This window comes from Callorhinus ursinus, unplaced genomic scaffold, assembly GCF_003265705.2.
Source record: "Callorhinus ursinus isolate GAN/ISIS: 27379988/994484 unplaced genomic scaffold, GSC_fseal_2.0 scaffold18, whole genome shotgun sequence".
NCBI classification, from domain to species: Eukaryota; Metazoa; Chordata; class Mammalia; order Carnivora; family Otariidae; genus Callorhinus; species Callorhinus ursinus.
Window position 1 is genome coordinate 11494854 of NW_027397080.1, and position 19309 is coordinate 11514162.

Here is a 19309-nt window from a genome sequence, read left to right on the forward strand (position 1 = left end):
GGGCACCCAAGAAGATGAGAAGAACTTCAGGTCTGATGAGACAAAGTTGTATTCATATATATATATATACACACATACGTATAGAAGGAATGTATACATATATAGAGACATACATATAAACATATATATGTGTGTACATATAGACATACATATATGTCTATATGTAATACACATACATATAGACATACATATACACACATATATACATACATATGTATACACGCGTACATACACACATACATATGTATAAAATAAGCAAATGACAAAAGCACAAAAACAACCTGGCTTACAAAAGACAGAGTTATCATTTCCCCCATGGCCAATCCATTCCCTACCAAACCTTAGATTCTAAGGTATTCTCTCCTCTCACTTCTTTCTTGGATCCCTCAAGTCCAAAGGAGGGTCCCAGCTACACAGACCTAATGGCGTAGATTGGATGGCCTGTTCCATAGTGAACAGTGCTGCCCTCCCACTGTCCCAGGCCTCTTTTAGGGATACAGTCATGAGTTATATCCAGAGAGAGCCAAGAATGCCAGTGGAAATACTAGGAATATGCTCTACCTAAACCCCATTTAACAGAGTAACTCACCTAGGTTAAACTCTCTGTGTCTCCTGCCACTCAAGGAGAAGGAAGGGTGGATTTAGCCAAGCCACCTAGTTGTACATAGTTATTTTCAATTCCACGGGGCTTTGATAGCCTTAACGTAGACCGAGGTGCCCTCCATGCCGTAGATGCTCCATCAGTGTTGGTTGATGAAAAAAAAAAAAAGGAGACAATCCCAGAGGCAGGGAGGTGACAGCGAGCATTTCTAACCTGCGGACAGACACAGAAACTACAGCCCACAGATGGGTGGCCTTTGGGGATTCAGCATCGGGATTTGGGCTTGCCACTTTGTATCACGTCTAGGGCTCCTGAAGCTGTTCCTGGATGGCTACTCTCAGGGGGAGGGGGAACGGTGGGTGGCTGGGTCCTTGGTCCTTTTCCTCACCACCGCCCCCCTCCTCTTATATGAGCTCCTCTTCAATTTGCACTCTTTCCTCATCTCCCACCAAAGCTGGGCACTGTGGGACTCCCGAGCCCATCGTCAATGGACACGTCAATGGGGAGAACTACAGCTACCGGGGCAGCGTGGTATACCAGTGCGACGCTGGGTTCCGCCTGATCGGCATGTCCGTGCGCATCTGCCAGCAGGATCACCTCTGGTCGGGCAAGACCCCTTTCTGTGTGCGTAAGTATGTTACCCACTCTGCTTAGTCACGAGCTCAGGCTCCACATGGACTTGCTCCCTTGTGTTCTTGGTTAGGTTCGCTGGAGGTTTTGTATGTTTTGTAATTTTTTTTGAAAGACGCATCATTACATCTCTTGTTTGCAGTTTCCGGCATCCTTCATTACTGCTTTCGCCTTCACCGTCAGGCTCCTTGTGATTCCCCTTGGTTAACTTGTTTGTTCATTTCTAGCTTTAGTGTTGGGAATCCAATTCATTTATTTTCCTTTTATTATTATTATTGATGTAAGTGCTTAAGGTTGGGAAATGTCTTCCAATAACTGCTCTAAGCGGATCCCATAGCTTGTAACAATTAATGTTTGATTGTTTATTAGAAATTAATAGTAATTTGGGTATGTATTTCTTCTTTGAACAAGAAGTTTTTTCATAGTTGTTTTCTTTTAATTTCTAAGTGGAAGGGCCATTCTATTTTTATTTTGTCATTCATTTCTAATATGATCACACTGTGTAATATTTCTACCTCATGGAATTTATTGATGCTCTCTTGATGTCCTCATATTTGATCAGGTGTTCTGAATGTTCCACAGGCATTTGAGGAGAAAGGGAACTAGGGTATAAAGTTCAGTATATAATCGTAAGATGTGCCTTGATTATGTCATCTGTGCCTGCTGTATGCTTACTGACTTTGTCCACTTGACCTGTTTTGCCCTGAGTGGTGTGTCTTAAAGCTTTCTATTCTTAGTGTCCTTCTATTATTTTTCCTTGCATTTCCTGTAGTTTTTGCTACATAAAGGTAGTTCCTGTGTTATTTGGTATATACTTGTTCAGAACTGTTACCTACATTGCAAATTGTGATTTTAGCCTTTAAAATGTCTTCTTTGTCACTTTTAGTATTTTATAGCTTGACTGGCACTAGGGCCTGATATTAGGCTTACAACCCCTACTTTCATCCTTTTTTCCATTTGCCTGGCATACTTTGAGCCATCCCTGTATTTCACCCTTTCCGACTCTTGTATACCACAGAGAGTCGGGTCTTGCCTTGCGAGCCCATTTGAAACGTTCCTCTTTTAATAGGTTAGTTATACTCATTCACATATACCCTATGACTTATATTCTTGGTCTTACGTCTGTCATGTCTTATGTAACTGTTATGGGTTATAAGATATACTCGATATACTCGGCTATTTCTTCCACTGTGTGATGTTTTCTTTTCTTTTTAAGATTTTATTTATTTATTTGACAGAGAGAGAGAGAGAGCACAAGCAGGGGGAGCAGCAGAGGGAAAGAGAGAGAGAGCATGAGTGGGGGTGGGGGCAGAGGGAGAGGGAGAAACAGGTTCCCCACTGAAGAGGGAGCCGGATGCAGGGGTGGATCCCAGGACCCAGGGATCATGATCTGAGCTGAAGGCAGATGCTTAACCGACTGAGCCACCCAGATGCCCCTATGTGATGTTTTCCTTACTATTTTTTCCCATTTCTTTTGGTATTTAGGGAATTTAAGAGTTTCATACCCCTTTTCTGTAGTCCGTGCACTGACATATCAGGATCCTTTTTCCATTTGTTCATATTTAAGACGGACTTTCTCTTGCCAGCAGTGACTTCAGATCAATATTGGGCCGCTCCCTGCCCCTCTCTTTTCTTTTCCATACAGTCTTGCTCTCCACAAAGGCTTGCAGCAAAAGCATGAGAAACAGCTCTGCCTGGGTGTCATGCTTGTTTTTCCACTTACACATAATTTAAAGTTTATAGCATTCTGCCTTTTTATGCTGCAGGCCTGGGCTTTCTATAGTTTTATTTGTTCTTCTTGTTAATCTGAATTTTTTTTTTTTTTTTTGGATTTAGATGACCACCATTTTTCTCAGTTGCCTGGAAGTAACTTGGAAAATTCTTCACTTTTTAAAGTTCCCTAAAGTGAGCCTTTATGTGAAGTGCAGGGTTGGTTTTGTTGTTTAATTTTTTTAAGGCAGGTTTTTGTTTGTAATTCTTCTTCTTCATTTGGTTCTTCATAGATGAGATGGAGCAATAAAATAATGAGACATATTGAATAAGCAATGCGTGAAAAGTTAGTCTTAATAGCTGCTTAAGTATTAGGTTTACACAAAGCAAGACCCATCTATATTCAGTCACTCTTCCAGATGGGTGTGAACAAAACATTTGGTTTTATCCAGAAGATGCAAATTCAGATGCCTCCAAGTAATTGGCACAGAATATGCATGTGGAGATTTAGGTTATAAATATTAGGGAATGTTGGGGTCTGAAAACAAGTGGAGAATGTCTGCCTAAGCCTAAAGATGTTTGATTCTAAACCCGGCATGCACTGAAAGGCAGTATAGTAAAGTATTTGGACACTTGGACCCCGGACCTCGATTGCCTGGGTCCTACCCAGACCTCCCACCCCATATCACGTGGCTTCAGATGGGTTAGTTTACCTGCCTAAGTCTGTTTCCTCCTCTACAAGAAGCAGATACTTCGGAGAATTGTGAGGATTAAATAAATGCTCTTCCGGACCCAAAGTAGTCCAAACAGTGCCTGAGAGAGGCGTGCAGCAGATGCTCTTGCTGTCGTTATGATGATGGTGCAGTCGATGCTACCACATGACAGAATCCAGGACCCCTTGGACCAAACCCCATTGTGTCCTGGAGCACAGAGCAGTGGGGGCATCTGGAGGAGGAAGGCAAGAGGAAAAGAACAAGTATTTATAAGTGACGACCCTGCGGTCGGCGCTGTGTGAGCCATCACCATGTGTCAATCTAAGGTGTCCATATCCATCACTCTCAGAACTTCCCGGCAATCCCACATCTCCTCCGGTAGCTCTCCTGTCCATTCCCACACATTCTGCGCGATTTCACCTCTTTCCTGAAGACCCCGCCCTCCACTGCCTCCACCTGCCTTCCCAGCAGACAGCTAAGGCAGATAGCGAACACAGCCTGGAGTCACAGAAGCTGGGTTCGGAGCTCAGGTGAGCCACCTAGAAACTGTGCCCCTGAGCAAGACTCCAGGCTTCTCTGAGGATGACGATGGGACCTATGTCACAGGGTTGTGGAGATTCAATAAAATAATGCAGATAGACCCCAATAATTATTAGCTGATTGGATAACCTCACTTTCTATTTTGCAGAGATGATGGAAGCCATCAGACACTTAACTCCTTCTACCTCCTGCTTCCCACCCACACGTCTATCCTTCTCCCTTCCCTACCACCTCCGTAGAAGAATCTCTCTCTCCAGGCACAAGGCTGTGCCCTCCATCCATCCCTGGATCTCCTCCCTTCTGCCTCCTTAGTGACCCTAATCTGCTTTTAACTCTCTCCTCCATACTGCTTACCCTTCTTTTCTCTTAATTTCCCTCAAGCCCCAGGGAAGCCCTCAAGCTTCACAAAGACCTCGATTTTCCTTCTTAGTGGGTGTTCTCCACCTCTTCTTTGCAGCCTGTACCAGCCAGGGTCTCCAGAGAAACAGAGCTCTCTGGGGTATCTGACATTTCTTGAGGTTCTCCCTGTGGCTTCAGGGACACTCCCACCCCCCCCATCAAGTTTTCTTTTTCTACCTGCTGACCACACCTCCATTTCCCTTGCAGGTGCTTTGGTGACCTGATCTGCTGGCCCCCGTAGCCCATTCCTGTCCCAGCACGCGGGGCAGTCTCGAACCCCTGCAGTCTGCTAGCCGCATGTGTCCCCCTCTGCCCAGCTCTGGCCACTAGGGTCAATGATGCTACTGTTAAGACTTACACAAGAGAACAGACCCAGACAGATACCAGAGTTGGCCACAGCAAAAACTGGGCTCTGTCTGCCCTTGCCCCCCCCATCAACAGTCACACCATCTGTGTTTGGGGTGGGCTCCTTGTGGATCCAGTTGTTGGGGTAAGAAAACATTCCTCATGGTTTCTCAGCCTCAGGATCCAGAACCAAGGGAAAGTCCTGTCAAAAACATCACCCGAGAGTTCAATCTAGAGAGACTGGGGTACCATGCAGGTGCTCAATAGAAGGACTAAGGAGCAAAGCAGAAGGCCTGTCATCCCTCTGTTCCCACACTCACATGTTCCTTCACTCGGTAGATACTGATCAAGCTCTTCCTACATGCCAGGCACTGCTATAGACCCCAAGGATGTAGCGAGGAGTGAACCAAAGACCCTGCCCTCGTGCAGCTTAACCTCAGGTGGAGGGAGATAAGGAATGAACAAACGGAGAACTACATGTGGAGTGTGTCAGTTACTGTGGAAAAAAGTGGAGAAGTCACGGGGCCTGAGCAGTGCTGGGGAGGCTGATTATTGGGTCATAAGGGACGGCTTCCCTGATACAGTGACATTTGAGGAGAGACCTGAGGATGTGAGGGCAGGAGCCAAGGCATGTTCTGGCAGAGGGGAAAGCAGGTGCCAAGGCTCTGGAGCAGGCACTTCTATTGGAGAAATCTCAGGCAGACCAGTGCCTGGGTGGAGGGATGAACTCCAGTTCTAGGAGGAAGGAAGAAAGCTGGGACAGAGGGGTAACCCGAGCACTCTGGGGCCAGGCCTGCTGGCACCAGGTCCTCCACTAGTGCTCTGGCCGTGGCTGAAGAAATTATACAATCCTGCATGGATGCCAAAATATCACTTTCATTACTAATAAAGCCTAAGTCGGAAGCAATAGCTTCATGTGAGAGCCCAGTAGGGTCTGCTGAATAAACCCAGGATGGGGTGGATTCACACAATCAGAGAAACATGCAGGGCCGGCATCCCTTCATTGTCAGGGAGCGCCTGCCCCCAGAGGAGCAGCAGAGAACACTGTTGTCCATAGTCACTAGGTCCCAAGAGGAAGGGGGCAGAACTGGGTCAAGCATGACTGCTCATTCTTCCCAAATTGCACAGTTCAGCCACTCCACGCGACCTGGGCCAAAGTAAGTAAAAGAGCACAGAGAAAGGCCAGAAATCACTCCTTCATCTGGGAGGAATAGAGGGGAAGGGTTGTGCTCTCAACGACAGCTTTGGCTCGTGCAGGCTGGCAGGGGGAGCAACCCCTCCATTCAGGCTTGGTTAGTACCGACTCTGGCTCTGTCAAGCTCGGCCCAGGAAGTGGGCTGGGTCTGAACCCCCCAAGGGGTAGTCATCACATCCAGAGATGGAGAGTGGAGATGGTGAGCCACGGGGATAGAGGCAGAGAGAAGGAGGCAGGGCTGACTACCCGGACGACAGACCTACAATCCAGGCCAAAGGCCGCATGCGGAGTCACAGAATGATTTCTCTCGATTTGTCCAAGCTACAGATGTGCCTTCACGGAAGGAGGTGCATCCACATGCTGATTTCAGGAGATAAAAATTTTGCTGCTAAAGAGACTATAGTTAGACTTAGGGCTGAACTTCACTCATGGGCATGAGAAATACCAGGTGAGGAAAGGATGAGCTTTGGGGGATGTGGAATAATAGGAGGTCTTACCTCTCTTCTGTTTGGGTTGCAGCGATTACCTGTGGACACCCAGGCAACCCGATCAACGGCCTCACTCAGGGCAACCAATTTAACCTCAACGACGTGGTCAAGTTTGTGTGCAACCCCGGGTATGTGGCTGAGGGGGCCGCTAGGTCCCAGTGCCTGGCCAGCGGGCAGTGGAGCGACATGCTGCCCACCTGCAGAAGTGAGTCACCCTTCTTCTTCCACTTGGCCCCCAGTACTGCTGCCATTTGGGGTTATGTGACCCAGAGGATTCAGTCCTGGCATGATTTTGACACAGATAGGGAAAACTGAGAGCAGAGGAGCATCATAAATGAGGATTTTCTCAACCCCTTGACACAGCCACGTCTGTGTCAAGATTTCATCACTGGTTATATAAGTACAGCAAAAAAATGTGTGCCTTTCAAAATAGAAATGGAAAGCAATCTTCTCGTTTACATTGCATAGAACAAATACTCATCATTATCCTATAGAGCCCCATTCCTGATGAAAGAAAAAAGCAGGAAAGTTAGAATGAAAAATACAAAGCTGAGAGCATAGGGGTTGGGATGAAGCAGGGAGGAAGAACAGAATTCAAGAACTCAAGAGGCAGACTCTGTGCAGAGGGTATTCTGACCCCATCTGGACGACTTAGGAAATAGTTTCTAAAGCTTTTCGAGTCTGGTCACGCAGTAGGGGCAAATGGAGCTGCCTTGTACCAGGAAGAGCCTGGCCGACTCCGTGACATCCGAGTGGAGCATCAACGCGGGCAGAACATGAATGAGTCCCGCCCTGACCTGGGGGTGGATTGAGTCTTCATAGTTGTGAGGGCACAGAGTCCCTGGGACGATTGGCTCCTCGTTGCAGTATGTGCAGGTGCACAGTGATTGGCTGTGCAACGTGTGACAAGTCATTTGTAACTGGTGTTAAAGAACTCATCAAGTAAATCAAGATGCATCCCAACTAACCCTAAAATAACATCCCTCTGGTAACATTTGAAGATGCCATCTTGAGTGAAAGAAGGTTCCAGAAAACACAGGAACAACTGTCATGACCTGGTGTTGTGCCTTCCTCCTATCATCTACTGAGGCAGGAAAGAATTTAGAACTTGGCTGCTGGCGGGGTGTTGCTATCCCACATCCCCTCTCGAAAGCCGTGTTCCATCTCCGCAACACAAGATGCAAATTCTCCTGTAACTCTAGCTCCCGCCCCCACCAGTCCCTTCCCAGAGTAACAAGCTCAGGGACTGGTCTTGGAATCCAAGGGCCGGGGTAACATCTTAGAAGTGGTGGCCGCCGGTCCTGTTCCCGCCAGCCCATTCTCTACGCTGACAGAGTGACCTGTCTAAAACGCAAACCTGATCAAGTCATCCCCTATTAAAAATGCCTTCCCAGACTTCCCAGTGCCCTCACAAAGGTACTGTCCTCTGCTTCGTCCTGACCTCTGTACTGGGGCCTGGCTGCGCTGAGCCTCTTCCAGTCCTATGGAACGTGCCGTGTCACAAACCCAGGGCACTCCCTCAGTCTCCTCAGATGCATTCTTCTCTGTCCCCCTTGGTCTGGATGACTTTGACCCAACCATCGAGAACCAGCTTGAACACCTCCCCTTCTTGGAAGACCTTACTGCTCCACACCCCGCACTGGGCTCTCGAAGTACTGCTTTGTGCTTCTGGAACATTCTCTGCTACCCCTATCAGAGTGCTTATCAAACAAAATAATTGCTGGTTTGTTCTTTTCTCTTCCCAACTGGGGATGATTGTATCCATCCCCCTGCCCCAACAGGGGACAGAGGTCTAGAGACATTTTTCATTGTCACCCCTGGAGGGCTTCTCTTGGCATCTAGTGGGTAGAGGCCAAGGATGCTGTTAAACATCCTATAATGCACAGGACTGCCCCCACAACAAAGAATTATCAGCCAAAATGTCATAGTGCCAAGATAGAGAAAGCCTACTCTTGACTGAAAATTCCGTGGTATCTTTACTGCCCAACTCACTGCTTGGCACTTGGTGTACGGCCATCAAGAGTGTGAATCAATACATACTAAGTATTTGTTTTGTGATGCCAACCTCTCTGAGCCTCAGAGGGGCTCATCAAAGGTAAAAATACCTTATACTTCAAAAACTTACCCAAGATTTAAAAATATATACCTGTCCTACCTACCTAAATGATGATTAGGAGACAATGGCAAGGATTTGAAAGCAAAAGCGCACATCATGGTTTATGAATGATACTGTCATTATCCTAAAATATCCCTCTGAGTTTGAGTTAAGCTGCTTTGGAAACACTTTCAGCATGTAGCAGTCGAATTTATCCCCCAGGATATTAATCTTTCCCTGAAATACTCTTCAAAGTGGTTAAAACAGTTTCCAAAAAAGACCAGCCCCTGTTGGAGTCAGCTCAGACACCTCTGTTGTCAGGGATGGGGCACCCAGAGGTGAAGGAGTCATGCCCTCCAGGGACTCATGTATTCAAACAACTCACCATCAAGGCAGATAAAGTTAGCAGTAGAGGTCTGTGCAGGAGAGCACTGCAGAGGGAGAGGCTAACCAGTCTGGGAGGAGATGGCAAGGCTTCTCCAAGGGACGTGGAGTCTAGCTGACGTGGAAGAATGAATCCCTTAACCAGGTGATCAAGGTCAGTGATCAGGACGTAGAGCAGCCTGAGGACCAGCTCACCCTCCCAGGCAGGATCGGCTCTGTGCTACCAGTTTCGGTCTGGAAATTCTGCCCTACTGGGAAGGCATGCCTGTTGGGACTTAGGAATTCTCATTTAAAAGCATAAGAAAATCTTCACATCCGGGTTTCTGTGTCTGATGGTCCCATTCCCTTACAGTCATCAACTGCACAGATCCTGGGCACCAAGAAAACAGCATTCGTCAAGTCCGTGCCAGTGGCCCACACAGGTTCAGCTACGGCACCACTGTTTCTTACCAGTGCAACCACGGCTTCTACCTCCTGGGCACCCCGGTGCTCAGCTGCCAGGGGGATGGCACGTGGGATCGTCCCCGCCCCCAGTGCCTCTGTAAGTAGATGTCATCTACTCCAAGTGACCCCCGTGCAGACTGACGGGGTGTCCCACGTCCAAGAATGTTCTCCCTCGTGTGTGTGTGTGTGTGTGTGTGTGTGTGTGTGTGTGTGTGTCACATCACAATGACAGTCACTCTGGCTGCTCCTTGGGCCCCTGTTGGGTTACTTCCCACACCTACTCATGCACTGTCTTTCTTCCAGGCCAGAGACCTATTCTCCTTCCTCTCCAGCCCTCGGGGGTCCCTTCCTTTACAACAGGCTCCCTGGCGCGACACTGTCTCCTACCTTATCCCTTCCTTACTTTTCCAGAAAAACAACACATGACCCCCTTTCTTTTGAAGGACTGAAGCAGAAATGCCACAGACTCTGGAGGCTGGACATAGAGCCTACTTCATAATAATTTTTTAAAAAGTGGCAAAACAGACATCTGTCTCTTGCTCCTAGTCTTTGGAGAAAAGCTTTCAATTTTTCACCATTAAGTATGATGTTACTTGGAGAGTTTATGTAAATTCCCTTTATGAGTGAGGAATTTCCCTTCTATCCCTAGTGAAAATTTTCCCCTCTATTTCTAGTTCGTTGAACATTTTTACCATGAAATGGTGTTGGATTTTGTCAAATGCATTTTCTGCCCATGTTGTCCCCCACCCCCATTCATTCTATCAATATATGGTGTATTACATTGGTTGATTTTCATATGTTGAACCACTCTTGTGTTCGGGGAACAAATATAATATATTTGTTGTATATATATTGGACAAATATAATCCTTTTAATCTGCTGCTGGACTTCGCTTGCTAGTATTTTGTTGAGGATTTTTGCAGCAATGTTCCTAAGGGATATCAGTCTGTGGTTTCCTTTCTTTGTGATGTCTTTGGCTCTAGTATCAGGGTGATGCTGCCTTTCTAAAATGAGTTGGGAAATGTCCCTCTTCTGTTTTTAGGAATAGGAAGATTGGTGTTACTTCTTTAAAAATTCGATAGAGGGCGCCTGGGTGGCTCAGTCGGTTAAGCGACTGCCTTCGGCTCAGGTCATGATCCTGGAGTCCCAGGATCGAGTCCCATATCGGGCTCCCTGCTGAGCAGGGAGTCTGCTTCTCCCTCTGACCCTCTTCCCTCTCGTGCTCTCTATCTCTCATTCTCTCTCTCTCTCAAATAAGTAAATAAAATCTGTAAAAAAATAAAAAAATAAAAATTCGATAGAATTCAGCAGTGAAGTCATCTAGTCCTAGGCTTTTCTTTGAAAGTTTTTTGATTATTGATTGATTCTATTTATTTGCTATAATTCTATTCAGGTATTCCACTTCTTCTTGAGTAAGTTTTGGTAGTCTGTGTACATCTAAGAATTTGTCCATTTCATCCAGATTATCTAATTTGTTTGCATACAGCTGTTCATGTTCATAGTATTCAATAATCCTTTTTTATTCCTGTAAGGTTGATTGGTAGTAATGTCCCCATTTTCATTCTTTATTTAGTAATTTGAATCATTCTCTCTCTTCTCTCTCTCTCTGTAAAAATTGTCCATTTATTCATTTATTTATTTAAGAGAGAGCTGGGGGAGGGGCAGAGGAAGAGGGAGCGAATCTCCAGCAGACTCCCCGCTGAGCGTGGAGCCCAACCCGGGGCTCAATCCATGACTCTGAGATCAGGACCTGAACCAAAATGAAGAGTTGGACACTTAACTGACTGTGCCACCCAGGAACCCCCCACATTTGTCAATTTTATTGATCTTTTAAAAGAACCAACTTTTTATTTTGTTTATCTTCTCTATTGTTTTTCTATTTAATTTATCTCTGCCATTAACTTTATTATTTCCCTTCTTCTATTTGCTTTGGATTCAATTTGCTCTTCTTTTTCTAGTTTATTAAGAGGAAAGGTTGGGTTGTTGGTTTGAAATCTTTCTTCTTTTTAATGTAGACATTTACAGCTATAAATTTCTCTCTGAGCACTGCTCTCACTGTTATGGTATGTTTTGTTTTCATTTTTGTTCACCTCACAGTATTTTCTAATTATTCCGATTTCTTCTTTAGCCTACTGATCATTTAGGAGTGGTTGTTTAATTTCCATATTATTTGTAAATTTTTCAAATTTCCTTCTGTTACTGACTTTTAATTTCATTGGATTGTGTTTGGAGAACATACTTTGTATAACTTCAATCTTTTTAAATTTATGGAGATTTATTTTATGGCTTAACACATGGCCTATCCTAGAGAATGTTCCATGTGTACTTGAGAAGAGAGTGTATTCTGCTATTGTTGGGTGGAGTGTTATCCAGATGATTGTGAGCTCTAGTTGGTTTATAGCATTGGTCACTATATTTTCTTGTAGATCTTTTGTCAGGTTGTTCTATGGGGTAGTGAAATCTCACACTTTTATTGTTGATTTGCCTATTTCTCCCTTCAATTCTGTTAGTTTCTGTTTCATGTATTTGGAATCTCTGTTGTTAGGTGCATATATGTTTATAATTTTTATGTCTTATTGATGGATTGATCCTTTTAATCACTATAAAATGTCCTTTTTGTGTTTAATGACAATTTTTTTATTTAAACTCAATTAGTCAACATATAGTACATCATCAGTTTTTGATGTAGTGTTCAATGATTCATTAGTTGCATATAACACCCAGTGCTCATTACATCATGTACCTTCCTTAATGCCCATCATCCAGTTACCCCATCCACCTGCCCACCTCCCTTTCCACAACCCTCAGTTTGTTTCTCAGAATCTATCCTGTCTGATATTAGGATAGCCACTCCAGGCTCTCTTTGGTTGCTGTACACATGGTATATCTTTTCCCATCTTTTACTCTCAGTCCATTTGTGTCTTTGAATCTAAAGTATGTCTCTTTTAGACTGCATATGGTTGGATCATGTTTTTTATCCATTTTGGTAATATCTGTCTTTAGGTGTTTAATCAACATTTAATGTAATTATTGATAAGGTGGGTTTTACATCTGCCATTTTGCTGTTTGTTTTCTATGTATCTTATGGTCCTGTGTTTTTTAGTTTTGGGGTGTTGGGAGGTTTTTTTGGTTCTCTGTTCTCCTACTGCTACTTTCTTTTTCATTAAATAGATCTTTTCTAATGTAACATTTTAATTTCTTTGTAATTTCACTGTGGGTTTTTTAAGTTATTTTCTTAGTGGTTACTCTGAAAATTACAATTAACATTTTAACTTATAACAACATACTTTGTATTAATACTAATTTAATTAGTATTGTTGTATGCAGAAGCTTTGCTCCTACATAGCTCCATTGCCTGCCCCCTCATTTGTGCTGTTACTAGTATACAAATTACATTTTTAGACATTGCATGCCTATCAACACAGATTTCCAATTATTGCTTCATGCCATTTCCCAGCTAGGAGAAGAAAAATTACAAACAACAAATACACTTATACTGTAGTTTATGTTTGCCTATGTAGTTACCTTTACCAGAGTTTTTTAGTTCTGCATGTACCTTCAAGTCCTTTCAGTTCAGCCTGAGAGACTTCCTGTAGAATTTCTTTATAATTAAGAATTTCTTTCTAAGTTTGCTAATGGTGCATTCTCTCAGCCTTTGTTTATCCAGGAATGTCTTAATTTCCCCTTCATGTTTGAAGGATAGTTTTGCTAGCTATAGAATTCTTGGTTGAAAGTCTTTTTTTTTTTTTTTTGGTCACTTTAAACATGTCAAATTACTGACCTATAGATGTTAAATCTACCATCTTATTTTGCGTTTTGTTTGTTCTACCCACTCATTTCTTTTTTTCTCCTTTTTTATTGGATTAACTATGTTTATAACTCCATTTTTTTCTTCTCTGCTAATAAGTAAGTTATATGCTCTACATTTTAATGGCTACATTAGAAATTATAGCAGGAACACTTCACTTATCAAAGTCTAAAGTTAATCTCTCTTCCTCCTGTATTGTACAAGAACATTAGAACACTTTAACTCCATTTACATTTTTCTGACTTTTACATTATTGTTTTCTTATATCTTAATTTTGCCTTGTTTTTTAAACCCACAATGTATTATTGTTGTTGTTCTATGCAATTATTGTTCACTTGGATTTATCCACATATTTGCCATTTTCTTTGCTTTTCATTTCTTCTTATACCTTGTCCTTCCTCATGGATCATTTGCCTGTTCTTTGAAGGGCATCCTTTAGAATCTTATTTATTGAAGATCTATGGGTGGCAAGCACTCTCAGTTTTTGTTTGTCTATAATATGTTTATTTGTCCCTCATTTTTTGAAGATATTTTTGGTAGGTTTAGAAATCCAGGTTGACAGTTGTTTTCTCTCAGCCCATTAAAGAAATCTTTTTAATATCTTCTGACCTCTTATTGCTATGGAGAAGTCGGCTATCAGTCTTTCACTCCTTTGAAAAGTCTGTCTCTGTCTTTGGTGTTCTGCATTTTCTGTAGTTATTAAATGATAATTTAGCTGGATCAGAAGTCCAAGTAGACACATTGCTCTTGGTGGACTTTGCTGGCATTTACTATTACTGAGAAGTCTGCTTTCAATCTAATCATTGTACCTTTTAGGTAGTCTTTTTTTTACTTCACTGACTTTAAGATCCTCTCTTTCTTGTTGGTATTCTGAATTCTTTTACACTATGTTTAGCTATTTTATTTATCCTTCTTAGAATTCATTATGCTTCCTGGATTTTTTTGACATCTGGGGAATTCTCAGCTATGGAGTTCTATAAATATTGTCTCGCCTCATTCTCTTCCTTCACTACTTCTGGGACTCCAACATTAGACCTTCTTGTGCAATTCTCTGTGTTTCTGAAACTCATTCATATTTCCAATCTCTGATAGATTTCCCCGGGTCTCTCCATGTTAGTTACATTAATATTATTAGGGGTCTTTTAGGTTGAACTAATTTAAAGTAGAAGTAAAATTCTGTTCTGGATAATCCGCTATCACTAGGCTTGGTGGGCTTTTCACCTCTACCTATAAATCTTCTCATTATTTTGCTACATAGATGAATTTGTTCTTTTTTTAAAATTTTATTTTATTATGCTATGTTAGTGACCATACATCATTAGTTTTTGATATAGTGATCCATGATTCATTGTTTTCATATAACACCCAGTGCTCCATGCAGTATGTGCCCTCCTTAATACCCATCACCAGGCTAACCCGTCCCCCCACCCACCTCCCCTCCAAAACCCTCAGTTTGTTTCTCAGAGTCCATAGTCTCTCATGGTTCATCTCTAAAAATTGTTCATAGGTAGCTTGTCTGTCCTACCATTTGTTAATTATCATTTTAGCTATGTCTTAGTTGAGGTTTAACTGTTCACTGAGTTTCTATTTTCAGTTATTTCTTTTGTATTTGAGATGTTTTATTTGGTTGTTGTTCAAATTTGCTTGATTATTTCCATTGTGTTTCCTCTATAAATGTATTCTTTTTATGTCTTTCACATATTAGATATACTTATAATGCTTTCCATATCTAATCATTATAATATCATTATCTTTATGACTCTAATTTGGCTATTGTTTTTTCTGCTGATTCTCACTTATGGTGACTTATTTCTCATGTGTTTTATTATGTTTCCATTGTAATCTCTTATTGGGCTGATCTTAATCTGCAGGAACCATGAACCAGGCTCTTAGTCTTATAGAAGCCAAAGCCTAGAAACAGGCTAGCCATTATCTCTCAAAACAAATGACTAATGCTCAATAGTTGCTGATAATTTTTACTCCAGGAAACCAAATGTAACTTCTTTTTCTCGTTAGGATTTACAAGGTGCTAAACTCTGCCTTCACTAATTACTGAGACCACTGGTTTCTATCATTGTTAGGGACATAGAAACCAAATAGAAACCAAAACCAAGAGGCAGATCTGCTCTTATTTTTAGAGCAGGTTTCCCCAGGACAGCAATGATTATTACTCACTCTGAATATGAGCTTCAGCAGGACTTCCAGAAAGATGATATACTAACACAAGAACCCAATTAGACTATTCACTTGTTGATGGGGGGAAAGTAAAGACGTTTTTCCCTAGATTTTGTGAGAATATTTCAAAAACACAAGACCCTGAGGAGCTTTCATTGCCTATTCGATCCCAAATGACTCCCAGTAAAACCATTTTCACTGCTATTTCATGATTATCATGACATTATTTTAGTGGGCTAACTGAATTTTTACTTCTGGAAGACCAAAGTACCTGTGAACAGGCTTATGGAAAATTGTAGAGTACTTTACATATACATCTGATCAGTTCAGTTAATGAAAATCAGCTGTTCCTTCCAGGCGAAGGCAAACTGTTTTAATTGGCATGGATGTGCAGGGACCAAGGAAAATGTATGACCCAGGTCTATATCATATGCTCTTTCCCTGATAAAGTGCTTTAGAAAACAGTGGAAACCCTGGAGGCTGGCCAGCCATTAGTATAACCCTCATACTTGGGGTTTAGGAACCAGCATGATGTCCTTTTCCTTTTGCTGTGGGATTCAGCATAGCCCACACCCAACCATTAATTCTGATACTGTTTTTTGCTTAATTAAAATTTTATATTTTTTTCTCAATCCCCTGTTATATATGTATTCTGTGTAAGGCAAGAAAGTCTGATATTATTTGCAGTGCTAAATATCTGTCTTGCCTATTTTTATGTACACATTTAAACTTATTTGCAGTTAAAAAAAATTTTTTTAACTAATTTGCTGTTATAAATTACACAGCCACTGCAGGATTTGGAGATCCCATATGGACATGGGCATGAACATTAAAAACATTTTTAAAATGTTTTTATATTGACAAATTGAGAAATGCAGTAGCAGTTAATCACCTTCTCTGTGTTCTTCACCTCCCTGATTTGTATGCAAATACACACTGAATATAAGTTGTTCCTCTTTATTATTATCTTATATCTTTTTCCTGTTGTTCCTTACCCACAGCAACCAAATGGTATTGATACTATTTTATCTTTTGTCACAAATATTTTTGTGGTTGACTTATTCCTCCTTTAAAAGAACAAACCACAGAAAAGGAATAAAACAATAGAGTATACTCTGGTTGCTAATTTTACAGATACCCAAGTGGCCTAGATCAAGTCAGTGACAAATAAATAATTTCAGGCATTGCATATACATTTTTTGAGACTATTAGATAATACCATAATTTAACACTACCCTCAAATTAGCCAAAGAAAAAATTTAAAGCCAAATAAGAACATCAGAAAAACAACCAGCCAACTATAATCACAGAAATCAGTAGAAGTAGAGGGGAGGCGGGGAGGGGGATGGGTTAGCCCGGTGATGGGTATTAAGGAAGGCACATATTGAATGGAGCACTGTGTGTTATACACAAACAATAACTAATGGAACACTACATCAAAAACTAATAATGTAATGAATGATGACTAACATAACATAATAAAATAAAATTAAAAAAAAAGAAGTAGCCAACATATATGTGTACTATGTACATCAATAAACATGAACAAAAATGTTCTTATCAGTGTTATTCATAAAAGCCCAAAACAGGAAACAATCCAAAAGTCCCTCAACAGGAAATAATCCAAAAGTCCCTCAACAGGAAATGGATGAAAAAATGTGGTATATTCACACAGTGCTAAGATAGTCAACCTTGAAGATGGTCCCAGTGACTCCACCTACTGGTATTCATGCCTTTATGTAGTATCTTCCTATATTGTACCAGGGTTGGTCTGTGTCAAGTGGAGGGGTGTGACTTACAAAGTTCGGTCATAAAAGACATTTCTACTTCCACCTTGCTCTCTTGGATCCATCACCCTGGGGGAAGCCAGTCAGTTATCTATTGGCGTATAACAAACATCTCAAAACTTAAAATAGCAACTGTTTGTATTTTCTCACAATGATATAAGTTTAGAATTCAAGGCTTAGCAAATTCAAGGCTGAGCAGGTGTATCAGTCTGAGTTCTCCAAAGAAACAATAGCCACTGGGAGATTGCAGAGATACAGATGTAGGTATAGGTATAGATACATATTTTTATATCTAAATCTAGATCCAAGATGGCTTCACTCACATGTCAGGGAACTTGGTCCCAGCTGTTGCCTGGGGCATCATGATTATTCTCCACATGACTACTGTCTCCATGTAATTTCTTATCATTCAGTAGTCTAAGACAGACTTCCTTACATGGTGGCAGTCATATTCCAAGAAAATGAGGGCAGAAGCTGCGTGGCCTCTTAATCCACAACCCACCCAGCGTCACTTCCACCACATTCCAGTGGTCAAAGCAGGTCACAAAGCCAGCCCAGATTCAAGGGGAAGCAAAACAGTTTCCATGCCTTGATGGGAGGAATTGTTGACAGTAGTCTCTGCAGATAATATACCATAGGCACTTAGAACATGACCTGACACACATTAAGACCACAGTGAGAAATGTAGATAGCCAAGACCTAGTCATACCATCCCTGTGCCTGGCCAAAATTCCATCATCAGGAACAGCATTGGCCCAACTCACATGCTATCCCTTTGGTCACCTGTCTGGATCATCACCCATGCTGTGCCCTGTGCCCTTTTTGGGTACAAGCAATGGCTATAAGGATCTCTTACCATACCCCAAGGTTTAGTCCATCCAAGTCATTATCATCTCTTCTTAAACTACTGTGACAGCCCCCTCTTTCTTGCCACACTGTGGAATGTTGTCTACACTGTAGCCAAAATGATCTTATTAAAGTCAAATCACATCACTCCAGTGGTGTCCCATCATACAATCCTAATTCTATGCCATGATCTGGTTCTGAGCAACCCGTCTGTCCAAGTCCTCCTCCATTCTTTCCTTGCTCAGTTCATTCCAGCAACCTTGGCTTTCTTGCTATCCCTCAAACACACCAAGCTAATTGTGCCTCTGGGGCCCTTCCCTCAGAATGCTCTTCCTGTAAATCTCGCATGACTGGCCTCTTTAGATCACTCAAATCACTATTCAAATGACACCTCCTCAAAGAGATCTTCCTTAACCACACTACTCAAAAATAACACTCACAGCCCACCCCTGAATACCTTTTTCCTGATGGAGCTTTATTTTTCTTCATAACACCCCCTAGAATTACCTATTTTTCTAAATTTATAGTCTCTCTTCTCCACTAGGATATAATTTCCGTAAGAGCATAGAAATTCTTCTCCCAACATATAAAACAGTGCCTAACACATAATAGGCACTCAATAAATATGTGTTGGGTAAATGAAAGAACCCGGGATCAACTGGGGCAAAAACAATGGGAAGCAAACCCAGTGATGTTGAGCACTGCCCTGCCCTACCCTGTATATCTCAATTCTGGTATTCTCATCTTTCCTTTTTAATTGAGATATAATTGACAAACAACCTAAGTTTTGGGCATACAACATAATGATTTGATATTTGTATACATTGTGAAATGATCACCACAGTAAATCTAATTAACATCCATCACCAAACACAGCTTTGGAATTTTGTTTCTTGTGTTAAGAATTTTAAGATCTAGTCTTTTAACAATTTTCAAATATGCAATACAGTATTAGTAACTATAGTCAGTATGCTGTACATTATCTCTTGTGACTTATTAATGTTTGTTCCTTTTGACCCCCTTCATCCATGTGGCCCACCTCCCATCCCATGCCTCTGGCAACCACCAATCTAGTCTCTGTATCTAAAAGCTCCATTGTTTGGGGGTTTTTTTTGAGATTCCACATGTAAGTGAGATCATATGGTATTT

At 42.0% G+C, this 19309-nt stretch overlaps 1 protein-coding gene and 1 long non-coding RNA gene across 6 annotated transcripts in view; one reads left to right on the top strand and one right to left on the bottom strand.

Moving 5' to 3' along the window:
* The window catches only part of LOC141374424 (uncharacterized), a 37014-nt gene extending 27348 nt beyond the window's left edge, over positions 1-9666 (bottom strand). For 2 of the 5 annotated variants that reach the window (XR_012381295.1, XR_012381298.1), the window contains exons 1-3: positions 9551-9666; positions 3655-3886; positions 2737-3226 (exon numbers count right to left, since the gene is read on the bottom strand). This is a non-coding gene — a long non-coding RNA (uncharacterized lncRNA). Of the gene's footprint in view, positions 1-2736; positions 3227-3654; positions 3887-9101 lie in introns of all 5 variants that reach the window. The other 3 variants (XR_012381299.1, XR_012381296.1, XR_012381297.1) reach the window with 2 other exon arrangements.
* Positions 1-19309, top strand: part of CSMD2 (CUB and Sushi multiple domains 2) — a 598617-nt gene that overhangs the window by 542383 nt on the left and 36925 nt on the right. The window contains exons 53-55 of the mRNA XM_073902955.1: positions 1056-1229; positions 6653-6826; positions 9453-9641. Of these exons, the coding sequence (XP_073759056.1) occupies positions 1056-1229; positions 6653-6826; positions 9453-9641 (537 nt within the window). The remainder of the gene's footprint in view (positions 1-1055; positions 1230-6652; positions 6827-9452; positions 9642-19309) is intronic.